The sequence below is a fragment of the Marmota monax genome, unplaced genomic scaffold (assembly GCF_021218885.2).
Source record: "Marmota monax isolate L192 unplaced genomic scaffold, Marmota_monax_Labrador192_F-V1.1 WCK01_AAM20220418_F8-fsc00008, whole genome shotgun sequence".
NCBI classification, from domain to species: Eukaryota; Metazoa; Chordata; class Mammalia; order Rodentia; family Sciuridae; genus Marmota; species Marmota monax.
Genome location: NW_026694432.1, coordinates 10,105,479 through 10,122,196, shown reverse-complemented (window position 1 = coordinate 10,122,196; position 16,718 = coordinate 10,105,479). Strand labels below are relative to the sequence as shown.

Genomic DNA, 16,718 nt, shown 5'->3' with positions numbered 1-16,718 from the left:
AGTAATAAATAATTGAGGGGGGGGGTTCCAGGGAATGAACTCTGGGGCACTCAACCACTGAGCAACATCCCCAGCCCAATTTTATATTTTTATTTAGAGACAGGGTCTCACTGAGTTGCTTAGTGCTTCGTCATTGCTGAAGCTGGTTTTGAACTTGCAATCCTCCTGCCTCAGCCTCCCAAGTCACTGGAATTACAGGTATGAGCTACCATGTCTGGCATACATAGTAATAAATAATTGAAAGTCTAATTGGGTGTCATGGTGCTCACCTGTAATCCCAGCAACTCAGGAGGCTGAGGCAGGAGGATCACAAGTTCAAGAACAGCCTCAGCAATTTAGCAAGAACTTATCTCAAAATAAAATAAAAAGGGCTGGGGATATGGCTCAGTTGTTATGTGCCCCTGGATTTAATCCCTGGTACAAAACAAAAAGAAAGAAAAATAAAATCTGGGAAGACATCCAATATCTTCATGGAGAAAGATGAAGTCACTTAGGAAGAATGTATAGAGTGGTTGTGGTTATTTGGATGAAGATGAGCACTTGACACAAAAGTAAACCAACCCCATGCTGCCCAGTGATTTTGACCTATATGATTGACTTGAAAAGATGAGCTGGGCGAGTCAATTCCTCTTTCTGGGGAATTTGGAATTGAAAAAAGGAACTCAGGAATGATTGAGGATGCTGTGAAATATAGTTGGTTCCCAAGAGACTCAGATGAGCCTCAGCAAGCTGTAAGTATATGTAAAGTTAGAGGGATGGGGGTAGAAAGTCTCTATGAGCAGAGTGAACCAACCAGCAGATAAAGTTGGGAAAACATATGCAGAGGGCAGCAGAAATGCTTAGAGTTAGCCACCGCCTCTGGTCCTGACAATTTCCCAAGTCCCAGAGGAGGACCGGCTAGGTGCCCATCCCCAAATTTCCAAGGGATTCTCCACATTGCTTCAACCAAAGAAGAAAGTTGGTGGCCACTGGTGTTGTTTTACCAAGCCACCTTTCCAAGCTTCCTCTAATAATAAGACTTGCCTCCAGACAAGGAGTAACATGTGCCAAAGACTTGACCATTGTTTGCCTGCACACAGTGACTGATCCAGGGATGACCTTGTGACCCCTTTTGGGCCTTCATATATGGATGTTGGGAGATTTGGCTCTTTTTTCCCTCTGGGGTTATTAATTTGGGATATGAGCTGTACACTCATCTTTTCCTGTGGCAGGTGAAAGAACATAAAAAAAGCCCATCTGGAAGGACAGTGAGGTCACAGAGATTGAGAAAAGCAGAAGCAGGAAATAAGAAAGGGTGTAATACAGAGTTTCTGGATCCAGCAGGGCCAGAACTTCCCAATTACATGAGTCAACAAGTCTCTTTTTGCATAAACTTGTTTATGTTGGATTTTGTTCACTTGTAACCAAAAGACCTAACTAATCCACTCCTCTTTACTCATGCTGACCTGAGTAAGGCTCTGTTCCTTGCCATCAAGGATCCTGCCCCAATTCATGGTTCAGTCCCTTTAAGAATTTTCCTAGACCCTTGGAAGGGTTATAGACGTTGGTCCTCAACTGTTCTTGCCACTTTTCTGGGGATCTGACCATCCTATCTGGCTTGCCTCTCACTCCCTGATAGCTGGCTGAGTACAGGGATTCCCTGGCTCTGTATCTCTGGACTTCAATCAGTACTTTCCCTCTGGGGAGGGAATAAGTTGTGAACAGACCCCTTTGAGCACCCCTGCCCAGCTTGCCTGGTCTTGTTGGCTAGAACTGAGGAAGACTCCTGGGCAGATGCTGCCTCTTCCATGAAACCATCTCCCCCCTTTGCTCTTACCTATCCTCATACCACCATTGGGCAAGACTCTTCCTCCTCTGAAGCTCAGAGCTCAGGGTTTGCTACCTCTCTTTCACATTCTGAACTGGGTTTATTCCCATGGCTAAGAAAGCACAATAAGCAGTGGCCTTGATGTCAGGAGGTCCAAGTTGAAGTCCCAGATTCCTTGTTTTGTTTTTTAAAATGAAGGCTTGAATGTGCTTGGCTCAGCTCACAGAGAACCACATGGGAAGGTTTGTGGATTATGATGGACTGTGTACACGAGGGGCCATTGTTGGGAGGTAGGAGGGCTTCACAGGAGGATATCCTTAAGGCTGAGGAATGGGTGGCCCAGAGAGAGGAGATGATGTGTACTTGCACAGAGGCCTAAGAGACTTCCCCCTATCCCCCTTAGGAGAATGGGGGAGGACAGTTCGGGGTGGCTTAAGTGCAGGGAACAGGAGAGGGAAATGAGACAAAGAACAAGTCTTCTGAGATCAGCTGGTGGCAAACCACACAGGACCTTGAGGGACATTAATGTGGGTATCCTACATGGCCAGATGTGTGTTTTAAGAAGATTATTCTGGTTTCTCAGTGGCAGCTAGATGATGAAGAGGGCAAGACAGAAAGTAGCAAGGCAAGACTGGTGGGTAAGAAACTATGAGGGATTTGGGGAGAAGGTAACTCAGGACATTTATACCCCAATGCTGGCAGGGGATAGCACTTCCCATCCCCCCAGCATGGTTTCAGCTGGAAATAACTGTCCCAAGTTCCCAGACTTCTGAATCACCTCTTCAGGTTCATGGATACCCCGAGGCCAGGTCACCCTCCTTCCTCTGTCCTAATTGCTTCCTGCCAAGGGAGCTCCCCCTCCAAGTGTCCTTGAAGAAACCCTTGTAAAAGCAATTGAGCATAGAAGAAGGAAACAGGTACCTCCAGCTGCCACTGCCCCCAATTCCCTTCAGAGACTAGTGCCTCTCTGACTGTTGGGGTGTGCTGAGAGGGGAGCTTGACTGCCAACCCCCACCCTACTCCCGCCATACCTGGGCTAGCTTAGGGAGGGTCTCAGGACTGTAATTAATGGAGAAGCTTTGCACTACACAGCAGGGCAGGTGGGGGTTCAGCTTAGCTTCATTTGCTGTGCTGCATGCCTTGTCATGACAGGGCCGTATTTGTGAAAAGGGGTATTTTTTCTAATCAGCCCATCACTGCCTGGCTGCATACTCATGGGGCTGTTTCCTCTCTGAGAGGGTCCCTTTTCTTAATATGGACCAATTGTCACCCTGGCTCTGAGCCTTTCTTTCTTCCCACTATCCACTCATTTCTGCTCTTATGATGCCTTCTACTGGACAGAGAGAGAAACCAATTCCTGGTATGGGCTACCTTTGGCTTCCTTCTGGGGAGCTGTTCTGCTCACAGGTCCCACACATCAGTGTCCAGTCTGATCTCAGAAGACACCTGACTTATGGGATCCCCTAAAAGCTGAGCTGAACCAAGCAGATTCTTTGGATTGAACAGACACACAAGGGAGATATCAGTAATATCAGGTAAGTCCTGACACTGAGTTGGATATCAGGTAAGTCCTGACACGGAGTTGATATCCGTTTGTGAAGAGAATTCAAGGAAGTCTGAAGAGAAGCCTCTGAAAAGAGCAAGATGCAAATATTGCCCAGGGGGCAAGAGCCCCAGAACCCAGAGCTGAGGAGGGAGAGGCCCAGTTGCCAGTTTCCTTTCTCTTGAGGCTCAACCATTCTTGATTTTCCATCTTTAGGGTTGCTTGTCATCATCTCTCCTCTTTCTTTGAAACAGCTCAAGTGGGTTCCTGTGCCATGTGATCAGAGTTCCTGCCAGAATGACTTTGATCCCAGTCACATTCCTGATGGCCCCACCGTGAACTTCCGTGGGCCCCTCTCTCCCTTCCCCTTCACCCCAGCCCTAGCCCAGGGTAGGGAAGAGCAGGAGTTCTCTGCACAGTCACGCCTTTTATTCATTATCAGTGGGAAAAAGACACACCACACAGCACAGGGTCGACCAGTGGGGACAGTCACTGAGGGTGCAGCCAGAAGCAACACTCTATAGACAGGGGTTACACTGGGAGCTCATGGTGAGCTGGGGTCCCCTCTCTGCCACACAGCCCCTCTATTCCCCAGTCCTCCTCACTGCCGCTGCTTAGCAGACCGTGAGCCTGGCCAGTGTCCACCAAGCACAGAGGGCCATACACCCAGTGAGGCCATACCCTGCCTACATCCTGGCAAAGGCAGAAAGGAAACCCTGAAAATATCAGAAAGAAAATTCCATATGTTTTGAAGACTTTTAAATTTAGGATTTGAATTATGTCATTTTTCAAGAGCGATGAATGAAATATGCAAGAAATGTATTCTTGCCTCAATAGTGATTTCTAAAGTCAACACAAAGCCTCACCCAGGGTGTATCTTAAGGAAATATTTGTTGCTTTAATAAATTTTTGTGTAAAGATATTTACAGTGTCAGCTTACTACCCTGCCTAGGAATACCAGCTTCTCCCTTTCTCTTTCCTTTCTCCTTCCACCCTACCCTACCTTTTCTCTCTGTCTGCAACAGGATGAATTTTCACCTCTAGGGACTCTGCCATTGTCAAGAAAAGATTCAGTGCCTTTGCTTTTAAACTTACTTTTTCTTAACTTTTGATTTAAAGGTAAGTTAAATAATCCTAACTATGCTCTAAGGACTGGGATGGTCATCTAAAGTAGCCCATGCTGATGATCTTAAAGATAAGAAATAAGGTGCTTATTGATTAGCCTAAAAGGATGAATGAACAAGGACAGAAAATGTGAGAAGAAAGATTCTGGAAACTTGTAATTCACAAAGTTGCTATAAGACATCGAATTGCAAAGGATAGTTTGGCTATATTAATGTTTTAACTGTCTGTATGATTTTTAAATTTTTTTTTAGTGGTCAATGGACCTTTATTTTTATTTATTTGTATGCAGTGCTGAGAATCAAACCCAGTGCCTCACACACGCTAGGCAAGTGTTCTACCACTGAGCTACAGCCCCAGCCCCTGTCTGTATACTTTTGTGTCTGTGCAAGTCAGATATAAATCTCTGCTAACTTTGTGCTTAGTGGCAAGTCCCTCTAAAGCTGAGGCAGCAATAGGATACCTGCTTCTGTTCTTAAGGCGGGGCCAGTGCTCTACCACATGGGCTCCTGGGTACACAGTCCTTGAGATACCTAGAAGAGTGTGGGAGCAAGGTCTGGCCTGCCCATGGCTCCTCCCATCAGCAAGATGGAGGTGCCAGTTTCTGGCCTGGCATTATGTTCACTCTGTTGGGCTATCTGAAAACCCTTGGCCTGACCAGCAAATATCACCCATGGGTATGCATCCAGAAAACTGGAATGATCAAATCTGCTCTCATGGGTAGGACTTGCCCACCAGCTTGGTGGGTGGGGAACAGTTCTCTCAGGGAAGAAGACAATGTAAGATGCTTCCAGGGTTCTAGGTCAGAGGCATCCCAGGATAGCATTGGTCCATTAGCAGAACTGCCCAGTAACAGAAAACAAGATTCTTGAAAATATAGGGACTTCAAACTTCTGTTTCTTTTTGGAAGACCACACCCTTAGAAACTTCTTATCAGGAAGCTTATAAAGGACAAAAGCCAACTTGGCTTGCTCCAGAGTCAACCTCCACACAAATCAGATACAGGAATAAGCAGGGAAGAGAAGAGTCTCTTTGCTCTTAGAGAGCCGTGGGTTCAAGTTTTGACACTGTGGAACCTCCTGACTGTGCTCTTGCACAAGAGACTCCCTTTCACTAAACCTCAGCTTCTAAGTCTGAAGAAAGGGAATGAAAATTCATTCTTCATAATCTCCATAGATTATGAAGATAAAATGAGACGGGTTTGTTGAAAAGCCTTTAAAAGCCATGGAATTCCGTGTGATTTTGAGTTAGGTTAGATTCAACATTTTGGTGAGAAAGAATTTCACTTAGCAAAAAGCCTTCCACCAGAGATTCAGGTCCCAGCTGAGCCAGGCTGTTAAGCATTCTGTATCTGGCTTGCTGACTGACAGCACAAGGTACACCTATTCAGCTCCTGAAAACAATGGAACATCCTTGGAGGCATTGCAGGATAAGTACCTCCTAGTTACTGCTTAACAATGTGAATTCCCTAGCCTCATCTTTCCGCTTGGTGGTCGGCAGGATAGAAAGAGAGTGGCAACCCAGTGGTCCTGTTACTTCAAAGGGCCACATAAAGAAAGATCCAACAGAGCTTGGGATTACTGAAACTCTTGTATCCCCAAGAGTTTCCACCTGTAGAGAGGAAGGACAGGTGAGTGCTCAGAAGTGAGAGGCGAACTGCATCTATTTCCTGTAGATGCAAACTCTGCCATCACGCGTGCTGGCACTGCAATCATTCCCTACTCCCACCCTAGGCTGGCAGCACCTGAATACTAGACTGTTTTCACCAGCAGTTCAAGAGGAAGTCAACTGTCACTGCACATCAAAGATAATTTCTGATCACAAGTACAGTAAAATGAACGACTTGATGAAGAAGCAAGAAGAATTTTTCTTGCTGTCAAAGCATGCAGCTGTATATCTCACGGATTCAAAATCAGAAAGCAAAGCCTTTGCGCTTGGGAAGGGGTGAATTTACCTGGCAGATCTAGGATTGAGAGTTAGAAAAAACCTTTCAAATGGAGCATGCCCAGCACACCTTTAGGCATTTGGTCCACAAATGCAGCCTGGAAGCCTAAACAGTGGCCAGGTGGTCACTTCTCCTGCATAGAAGGCAGTGAAAGAACAAGGCCATCTCTGAAACTAAACCAAATTCAGAAACAAGCCTCCATGATGTGGGATGCACACTTGTCTCACTCTTGGCACACCCATCATTTCTCTCTCTGAAGCCAGAACCCAACCAGAGTCAGTGGGCAACAAAGAGTTACTTGTTCACTTGTTCAATCAAAAAAAAAGTTCATTTAAAAAGAAGCAGTGGAAGCAGCAAAAACTGCTGATGGTGACAGCTCAGGACTCAGCCTGACAAAGAAAAGGGTTGTCTGTTAAGTCTGGTGGTATTTTCCCCTTTTATCTCAACTTTTTTCCCCCTGAAAATTAGCATTATCTATAATCATTTAATCGTTTTATAAGAAACCAAGTAATATAGAGTATCTTTAATATCCTAACCTAATAAAATGACTTTAGCTCTTTTAAAGGGTACTAAAAAAATAAGTATTACATAAATTTTCATTTTCCTTAAAACTTCCACTCACATGGCTCCTAAACATCTAAGTGCTTTTCATTTCAGCCTTCTGCAGCTTTGGATGGAGCTAGTTAGAAGCTGCAACAGCTCCTCTCAAGCTAGCCGGCATTCCTGTACCTCTCCTCAGATATGTCTGACACTCCTGTTTGAGACCCTGACCACTGAAGGATGCCCCATTGCCAGCTAGGAGCTTTCAGAGGGTACAGACTGTGTCTTGTAAACTACCATATTCTTAGCACCTAAAGGTGCATGGCACTGAACAAATGTTCAATAAACATCAGGGGAAGAAAGGACTGGGGCCAGAGGGGTCAGGTAGAGTTGAGGGGGTAGGGTAGAGACTACCTTTAAGGAATCTGGGTCCTTCGGAAAGGACAGATCCAATCTGACCCTTTGACTGGGGCCTGTGGGACCCACATTTTATAAAGCATAAGCCCAGAAACAATAAGATTTCAAAGAGTACCCCAGCACCCCTCCTTAACCAAGCCTCATAGGGCAAAGCCAACTCCCCTGTGCCCAACTGATGTTGGTTCTGGGCCAAGGCTAGGGGTGAGGCTAGATAACAATACACCCGAGGACCTGTTTCTTTTGGGGGGTAAGGTGATCCTTCAAGGAACCTGACTGGGGAAGAAGGGCTTGGGCAGAGGAGTGAGTGGGCCAGAAAGTGAGGCTGGAGTATCCCTTTCCCTGGGGAAGGGCCAGCCAGAGAGGTCACCAGGTTGGGAGATGGCATGCCCCTCTTGGCCAGGGGTCCTGCCCCCTCACCAGCCTCTACTTCTGCATGTCACACTGCAGCAGCAACACAATGGATGGGTCGCTTTTGGCTGCCTCCTTGAACTCCTCCAGTGTAATATGGTCGTCCTTATCCTGGTCCATCTTCTTGAAAATCTTGTCCACGCGCTGCTGGGGTGTGAGCCCATCCTGGTTCATGCGCATCATGATCACGGTGCCCACCATCTTATAGATAGCCTGGCGGAGCAAAGAGGGAGGTGTGAACACCCACAGAGGGAGGGAGGGCCGAGAGTAAATAAAAGGCATTTGCAGAAAGGGAGGGAGAATACCGGGAGGGAGCGAGGATACTGGGAGGTGATATATGGTCATTAAGATACCTCAAATTGGGGCTGGGGTTGTGGCTCAAGTGGTAGTGCGCTCGCCTAGCACACGTGAGGCACTGGGTTCAATCCTCAGCACCACATAAAAATAAAGGTATTGTGTCCACCTAAAACTAAAATAAATAAATAAGTATTTTTTAAAAAGACACCTCAAAGGCTGGAGATGTGGCTCAAGCGGTAACTCGCTTGCCTGGCATGCGCGGAGCACTGGGTTCGATCCTCAGCACTACATAAAAATAAAATAAAGATGTTGTGTCCACCGAAAACTAAAAAAAATAAATATTAAAAAAATTCTCGGGCTGGGGATGTGGCTCAAGCGGTAGCGCGCTCGCCTGGCATGCATGCGGCCCGGGTTCGATCCTCAGCACCACATGCAAACAAAGATGTTGTGTCCGCCGATAACTAAAAAATAAATATTAAAAAATTCTCTCTCTCTATCTCTCTCTCTCTCTCAAAAAAAAAAATTCTCTCTCTCTCTCAAAAAAAAAAAAACCTTAAATCAAGCATGTCTCAAACCCAACTCTTCACCCCTCTGCCTGTTCTTCCTCAGCGTTCCCTATCTCCGTAAGTGGCAACTTCACTCCGCCAGCTGTTAGAGCAAAAACTTTGATGCCATTCTTGATTCCCCTCCTTCTCACACCCCATGGACACACCCTTCAGCAAACCTTGTGGGCCTCTAATTTTGCAGTAGATCCCATATCCATCCATCCGTTTCCTTCCACTTTCCCAGCTCCTTGATGATTGCAGCCTACACCAGCTTTTGACTACTGTGAAAAGCTCTTACGTGGTCTCCCTGCTTCTGCTGTTCCCTGCCTGTCATGGTCTATCCTCCACACCCACCTGACAGGATGAGTTACTCCTGGCTCCCTATCAGACCACTTTCCTATCACTCTCCACTCCACTCCTCTCCAAGGATTCAGCCTCCTGCTCCTCCTTGAGCCTTGCAAACACCATCTCACCTACATTTATTTTCCTTCTGCTCCCTTGCCTTATTCAAGTTGCTGCTCACTTTTCACCTGATGTAAAATCACTTTTCCTCCATTGTTCTCTCCCCTTACTTTGATTATTCCCTTCACAGCACTTGCTGCCGGACCAACACAAGTTTATTGATATATTTCTCTAAGTTCTCTAGAGGACTTAGTTCTCTAGAAGGAATCTCCCATGAACAGTGCCCTGCTGCTGGTGATACTCAATATTTATTTGTTGAAAGAATAAATGAGTTAAGAATTTAGGCTCTGAACAGCCGTTATGGCACACACCGGTAATCCCAGAGACTCAGAAGGCTGAGGCCGGAGGATCTCAAGCTCAAAGCCAGCCTCAGTAATTTAAGAAATTTAGCAAGACCCTGTCTCAAAAAATAAAAAGGTCTGGGGATGTGGCTCAGGGGTTAAGCATCCCTGGATTCAATCCTTGGTACAATCAGTCAATCAATAGAATTAATTAGGCTCTGGAGCCAGGTACTCTGGATTTGAATCAGGAACTGCTACTTGCTTCGTTTTCCTCCTCTGTAAAACGGAGATTCTGACAACATCTACCCTATCAAGACCCGATCCTGAGAAGCAGGTATGAGCGAGCTGGGAACCCAGCAGCGAGGCCTAAGGGAGGATGGCAGGAGAAGCCTAGGGACACTGAGTCAGGGACGCCCACCGGGCCCGCCAGGCCTAGCCCTTCCCAGCGCACCTCGATGATCTCCAGCATCTCCAGGCGCGTGATGCGCCCGTCGCCGTCCAGGTCGTACATCTCAAAGGCCCAGTTGAGCTTTTGCTCAAAGCTGCCGCGGGAGGTGACCGACAGGGCGCAGATGAACTCCCGGAAGTCAATGGTGCCATCGCCATTCTTGTCGAAGGTGCGGAAGGCGTGCTGAGCAAATTTGGAGGCGTCGCCGTAGGGGAAGAACTGTGGAGCCAGTGGGAGGGGTTGGGGCGCAGCGGCAGCCTCGCCACCACCTCCCCCCCCAACCGCCTCTACCCTCCTGGGGCGCCCTATCCTCCTCCAGCTGGGTACTCCAACTGGGTACCCGGACACCGCGCCCCGCCCCACCTTGATGTAGAGCTGCTGGAACTCCTCCAGGTTGAGGATGCCGCTGGGGCAGTCCTTCAGGAAGCCCTTGTACCACTGCTTCAGCTCCTGCTCACTGAACTCCGTGTTCTGAACCAGGTCCTCCAGCACCTCCGGGGCCAGCTTGCTGTTGGTCTTCCCCATGGCGGGGCCTGGGGACAGAGGGCTCCCTCAACTTAGTCCAGAGCAAGAGTCTCGCCTCGGGAGTGGTCCCCAAGTCCCCTTCAACACCTTTCTGCACCCCATTCCCTCCCATAAAGATCTGACCTTTCCATGGCCAGGATCTCTCCTTTCACACAGGTCCCCTCCTCTGTCTACCCAGCTCAGCAAGCCCCACCTGGGTACAGCAGGCTGTTCTTCACCCACCCCTCCTACAGGAAGCCACCCTCCCTTCTTCCCCACCCCCACAGTGATCTCTTCTCCCCCTACATGGAAGGGTTTTTTCCCTTTGGGACACTTCCCCATAACAGGACCTCCTTTCTCCCCATAACATCCTGCATCCCAGAGTAGGCCTTCCTCATAGGGGGTCCATAGCCTTCCCGTTCACAGCTGGCTGTCCTGCCGCAAGCCACAATTTTCATCCTCTCCTCTTCCACTTTCTACAGCTCCCCACACCTGTAGCATAAAGCCCCAACTCCTCTCCCTCCTATTCAGAGCTTTCTGCACTCAGTCCCCTCCCTCCTTGGCAGGCTGCTGTCCTACCAGGGACCTGAGGCAGGTTCCTAGTGTGACCCCCTGGCTCTGTCTCACAAGTTCTTTCTCAAGGCCTTCCTGGGCCACCCTAGCAGGAAGCTTCTCTTCCTCTTTCCTGTGTACAAATAGAAAATCTTAGCCTGGAGCATTGATGACCCTGATTACATCAATTTTCATTAACCCATTCATTCCCATAGCACTTTTTGAGGCTGACTATGTGTGCTAGGCCTTGTGCTAGGGAGGGAGATAAACACAATACAAGCCTTCAATAACTCATAATTGGGTTAATTGGGTAGAAGACTGGGGCTTTCAACCCATGTCAAGGAATTTGACTTTACCTATAGGAAACAGAACCTGGGGCTTTAAAACCAAGGACTTTGAAACTAACAACACTTAAAAGATGTTTCAATATGCCACGTGCTGAGGATCTAGAAAGAAGGGATGCATTTTGGAATTTTTCTTTGGCTATAGTATGCAAAATAACTTAGGATGGGGGTAGGTAGAGCAGGGGGGGGCCTGCCACACAGTTTAGGTGACATAATTATGCTAGGGCAGGCGCTGTGGAGACATGTGGATGAATCAGGAGATGTCAGAAGGGGACATTGGCAGGGCTTGGTGACTGGTTGAATGGAGGAGTAAGAAGGGCACAGAAAGCATTAAGGCAAATGCTCACATTTGGGACTGAATAGATGGAGGTGTTTTGTTGAGAAGCAGGCTTGGGGAGGATCAAATCCATCCCACACTGGGATGGGAGCCCCTCTAGTGACCTGTACAAGGGAAAGCATTTGTAGAGGGTAGCCAGGCCCTGAAGTGTGGGTGGGCACTCCTATCTGACTCCCATGGGAGAAATGTCCCTCAGAACCTGGGTTTCCCAGGACACAATCTGGGAGGTTGGGTCTTGGGATGTAGCTCCATGGTAGAGCACTTGTGTAGCATGTGTGAGGCACTGGGTTCAATCTGCGGCACTGCATAAAAAATAAATCAACAAATAAAATTATGGTACTATGCCCATCTACAACTAAGAAAATTAAAAAAAAAAAAAAAACCTGGGAGGTAATTTTGACCTGCTTAGAGTCTCTCTGGAGGGAAGCCAGGCTGTCAGCCACCTGATCTGAGTTTGGTATGTTCCCCCCCAACCTCCTTTGCTGTGTAACCTTAAGCTAGTTACAGGATATCTCTGGGCCCCAGGTTCCCCCGCTGGGCCATGAGGAAGATCAGGGAGCAATAAAAGTGGCAACATCCTTCCCCACCTACCACCCCCAGAGAATGAGGAGTCCTATGCAGTAAAAAGCTGCATAGGGTGAGAGAGGGGGGTGAGGCACACCATCTTCAGGAACCTGGGTCTATGAGGTCCTAAAGAGCTGCATTGGGGCCAGAGACAAGGGTGCTTCTGGGACACTCATGGGCAAAAGGAGGCAGAGTTCATACTTAGCTGCCCCCTCCCCAGTCCAAAGATTCTGTAGTCTCAGGGTATCAGCAAGGAAGCTGGAGAACCCAGAGACAGAGGTGTCTGTTGGGGGAGGCACAGCTTTTCTCCATTGTCTTCTGTGGCATGTGTCTGAGTGTCTGCGTGAGGGGCTGAGTAGGTACGTGGGAGGATGTCATTGTATCAGGCTGCAAATCTGTCAGAGCACACATGTCTCTGTGTGTGTCCTGGTGCCTGTGTGGCCCTCACCTGCTGCCCTCTTTCTCCTCCCTGCCTTGCGCTATATTTCCCACAGTTCTGTCTCCTCTTTGCCTCTACTGGGTCCCAGACCCAATGAGGACCAGGATTCTTCCTTTATTTCTGCTCCTCTCCTTTGCTCTTCTTGGTCAGAAGATGAAAGCTGGCGATCATCCTTTAAGCTCATCCCCTTATTTTAGTGAAAACTGAAATCAAGTGAGAGGGAAAAACTGGCTCAGGGTTACCCAGCAGGTCAGCGCCCAAGCTGAATCCTTGCCACCTGCCTGTACCATCCTCCATACATCATGGCTAATTGTGCTCAGCTCAGACTTTCTCCACCCCTACCTGGCTTCTGGAAAAATCCACTCTGATCTTCCTTTTGCCTCAGTGAGACCATCTTGCCTGAACTCCAGGCCATAGTCTCTGATACCCAGGAAATATCCACACTAGAGTTGATTCCCCCAGCATTTCTGAGTCAATCTGTCTATAGCCAAACTCACCCTGGACTTGGGACTATTTATCCTCTCAATTGAATCTGTTCTCTCTCCTCATTCCTGGGGTTGGCAGAGGTGGGGGGACCATGACCTGTAAAACTATTTCAGTTTTTCCCTCTTTCTTTTCAAACCCAGATCAAATTTGCCATCAAGTCCTCTTCCTTCCTTCCTTTCTCCCTCCCCACCCCTTTATGTGTTGGGAGTTGAACCCAGGGACTCCTGTGAACCATGTAAGGACTGAGGTTCATCTACAACCTTCTTTAATTTTTATTTTGAGAAAGGCTCTTGCTAAATTGCCCAGGTTGGCCTCAAACTTGCAATCCTACTGACTCAGCCTCACAAGTAATTGGGATTGCAGGCATGCACCACTGCACCTGGCTCTGTGGTTTATTCTTATTATTATTGGTACTGGGGATTGAACCTAAGTGTGATTAACCACTGAGCCACATCCCCAGGCTTATTACTTTTATTTTGAGGCAGGATCTTGCTAAGTTGCTTAGGGTTTCGCTAAGTTCCAGAGGCTGGCTTTGTACTTGCAATTCTCTTGCCTCAGGCTGGTTTCTTTCTTTGAAACACTCCCGAAACATTCACTATCCATGTCCAGGGGCAGAAATCCAGATGGTGTTCCACATGCCAAGCCAGGCCCATGCCCAAGGGGTTCACCTGCCTCACAGGAAGTGCCTTCCCTCTGACTCTTCTGTTCTGAGGAAGTACACCCAGCCCCTGAGTTACAATAAGGGCAGAGGCAGCCATGTTCGTTGGCCCTTTGAAACTCCAGAATCTTCTAAAATCTGGTTTCAGGATGCTCACCTATCTCACCTTACCTCCCATTGCTCCCCTCACTGCCACATACTCTCAAGCCAGACTTCTCACAGACAGAATAGACCTCACCTATTTGTTTGGCTAATTTCCTTTCCTCCACCATCCTTTTTCTCTTCTGGGCTGACACAAAGCTACAGTCAGCCTTCAGGGCCCAATTCCTGATGATTATCCTTTTCCATCCTGGACAGTGGGTAGGCAGCAGCACAGGCTCAGCACTCTGGGTACCAAAAGACTGTGCGCCCTATGACTCTGTAGCAGAGACCTCACCTGGTGCTCAAGGATTCCAGGGGAGGCCTTTCCTGAGCCAGGAAAAGTTCCCCAGGACTTTTGCTCAATGGTAAGGAGCTTATCCCTACACAGTAGGACCCAGACCACTTTTGAAAAGCTTGGTTACTGAGAAAAGTGCTCTTCCCATTGTTCCTGAATCTGCCCTCTTATACCTCTCCCCCGCAGTTCTCTGTCCGATATGCATATATGTAGCACCCTGCAGAGGCTTGGAGGCACTGCCCAGGACTCAGCCATGTTCAATGAACATCTCTTAGTAGATTATGTGAGAAGAGCAGAGCCCCTTTCTTCCTTGTAACTATGTCACACTGTCTTTTTTTGGGGGGAGGGGTGCTGGGGATCAAATCCAGGGCCTTGTGCATGCACGGCAAGCACTCTACCAACTGAGCTATATTCCCAGCCCCAATACATTGTCTTGTTTACCTGTGCTTTTTCTATGGTACCCACTTTAGAGACAATGGAACCCAGAGCCAGGGAAAGGAAGGGTTCATCCAAGGTCAACTAGAGCCCATCAGCAGCAAAGCAAAGGCCAGAACCTAGCTTGGGGCATATTCTGTTGGAGCCATGGCCTCTGGAGAGCTGTGCTCCAGCTGAGAAGCTGGCACTGCCCCCAAACACAAAACTGTTGCTCCTCTGTGCTTAGAGGTTTCTTCTAGAGGGCTCAGGGTTATGGGCTTCGAGTGGAGAGGTGGCAGTGAGGGTGGGAGGGACTGAAGGAGGCAATAATCCCACACCCTCGCCCAGCTTCAGAGAAGCTGGTGCTGAGGCGGTTGCTATGGTGACAACAGCTCCCTGGTCAGGAAATTTTCTCTTTGCTCTCCTCCCTTTGCTCTTCTTCAAGCAGCAGCAATAACAGCTGCTGCCAGGTCTTCTCCCTCTCTTTCTTCATGAGAGGCAGGGTGTGAAAAATAAAGGGTGAGCTCTATTGGTCACCTCCTATTTGGAGCTGTCCAAATCAGGGTGGACTAGTAGTCTAGGAGAGACTCCCTAAGAGAAGGGGCCTGAAGGAGGTGGCCTGTATCTAGGCCTGGGTAAGAAGTAATGTCCCTTCAGCGAGGACTGAAGTTGTCCAGGCCTCCTTTGTGAAATATCCTTATGGTTCAGAGCCCTATTTTCCCATAATCAGCCATAGAACCAGAATGTGTCAGTGCTGGAAGGCTATTCAAGATCATCTATCCTGTGTCTGCCACCTTACCATTCTACCAAAGATCAGAGAGTAAAGTGACTTGACCAGGGTCAAATAACCACTGAGGCAAAGGCAAGATTTGCACCTAGCTCTTCTGCCTTCCAGGTTCAAGCCACCTTAGGGAAAGGAATGACACAGTGCACATGGAATTTTGGCATGGTCCCTGAAGAATGGCAGGAAGACAAGAGAGGGAGCAACAAGGCTTAGGAAGGCTAGAGAGATACAGATTAGATATTTGAGAGGTGGAATGAGAGGACTTGGTTCTTTGGTTGTGAGGGGTGAGAGGAGAAGGAAGTATGGAAGCTGAAGCCTTGGCAGCCAGTGACAGGGTAAGGATAGTCTACTGTGGGGTGGCATCCCTGGTTCATCCTCCATCCAGAAAAAAGAGACCAAATATGGGGACTTCTGCCTAGTACTGGGGACCACTGGAGGTGGGCTGCTGAGAGAATGTCTGGGTGGGAGGGTGCTTCTTCTCTCCTTCAGGTATGCTGGGAGCTGTCAGCTTGAGGGATGGGAAGTGGTGACAATGTAAGCAGGGAGTGGGCGCCCTGTGGAGGTGGGCTGTCTTTGGGGACAGAGCCCATGGTGTGAAGGGCGATGAGTTGCCGGAGGAGCTGGTGGGGACTCTCTGGAGGTGGGAGGTTGCCATGGGGCTAGGCAGACTAGCCATCTCCAAAGGCAACAGGAGGGTGACTGGTGCCTCTAGCACCACCACCACCACACCCCCACGCCCCCAGGTAGGTGTATGTGTGAGCCTGTGAGCCCTGGGAGCCAGAGCAATGGATGTTCTTACCTGAGCTGGGGGTAACGAGGCGGCTTCCTTCCTTGCACCAGAGGACTGCGTCTGAGGTGGAGATCCCCTGCTCCCGGTCCTCCAGATGCTACTACTTATGGAGGACCCAGGATCGGGAGAAGAATTAGGGGACAGAAGAACAGGTTGCAGAGGAAGAGTGGAGGGGGAGGGGTCTAGGGCATCCGCCCAGCGGGGTTGCTCAGAGGGCCCGGCCCCACCCGCGTTACCTGAGGCCGCTCGCCGGGTCTCCGGATCGCTCTGAGCCTCGGCGGGCCGCGGAGGCTAGGCTGGCTCGCGGGCGGGCAGCTGGGCTTCCCAAGGTCCACGCCGGAGCCGCCTCCCAGCTCTTGTATCACTATGTGCCCCTGGAAGGCGACACGATTTGCATAAGCCCCGCCCTACCCCGGGCAACTTGGACGTCGATTGGCTCTGCGGGGCCGAATGGCAGGCGGGGTTTCAGGTGGGGATGGGGTGGACAGTGAGGCCCAGCCACAGAAGCGCGCCCCGCCCGCCAGCGCTGACCTTCTCGGAGTCTCCAGGATGCCGGAGGACTGTACCCCTATCTTTACCCCTTCCCTGAGGCTCA

At 49.0% G+C, this 16,718-nt stretch overlaps 1 protein-coding gene across 4 annotated transcripts; it reads right to left on the bottom strand.

Moving 5' to 3' along the window:
- Positions 1–3,757: 3,757 nt before the first annotated feature.
- Positions 3,758–16,500, bottom strand: Hpcal4 (hippocalcin like 4). Of its 4 annotated transcripts, none has more exons than XM_046418828.2 (5): positions 16,360–16,494; positions 16,133–16,223; positions 10,179–10,348; positions 9,819–10,034; positions 3,758–7,995 (listed from the first exon to the last, which is right to left on the bottom strand). In XM_046418828.2, exons 3-5 carry the CDS (start codon positions 10,338–10,340, stop codon positions 7,798–7,800), a joined length of 576 nt encoding a protein of 191 aa, XP_046274784.1. In that variant the 5' UTR covers positions 10,341–10,348; positions 16,133–16,223; positions 16,360–16,494; the 3' UTR covers positions 3,758–7,797. The 4 variants fall into 4 exon arrangements, with proteins under 4 accessions (XP_046274784.1, XP_046274785.1, XP_046274783.1 ...); XM_046418829.2 differs by having other exon boundaries at positions 16,133–16,226; positions 16,360–16,489; XM_046418827.2 differs by lacking the exon at positions 16,133–16,223 and having other exon boundaries at positions 16,360–16,500.
- Between the last annotated feature and the right edge of the window lie 218 nt (positions 16,501–16,718).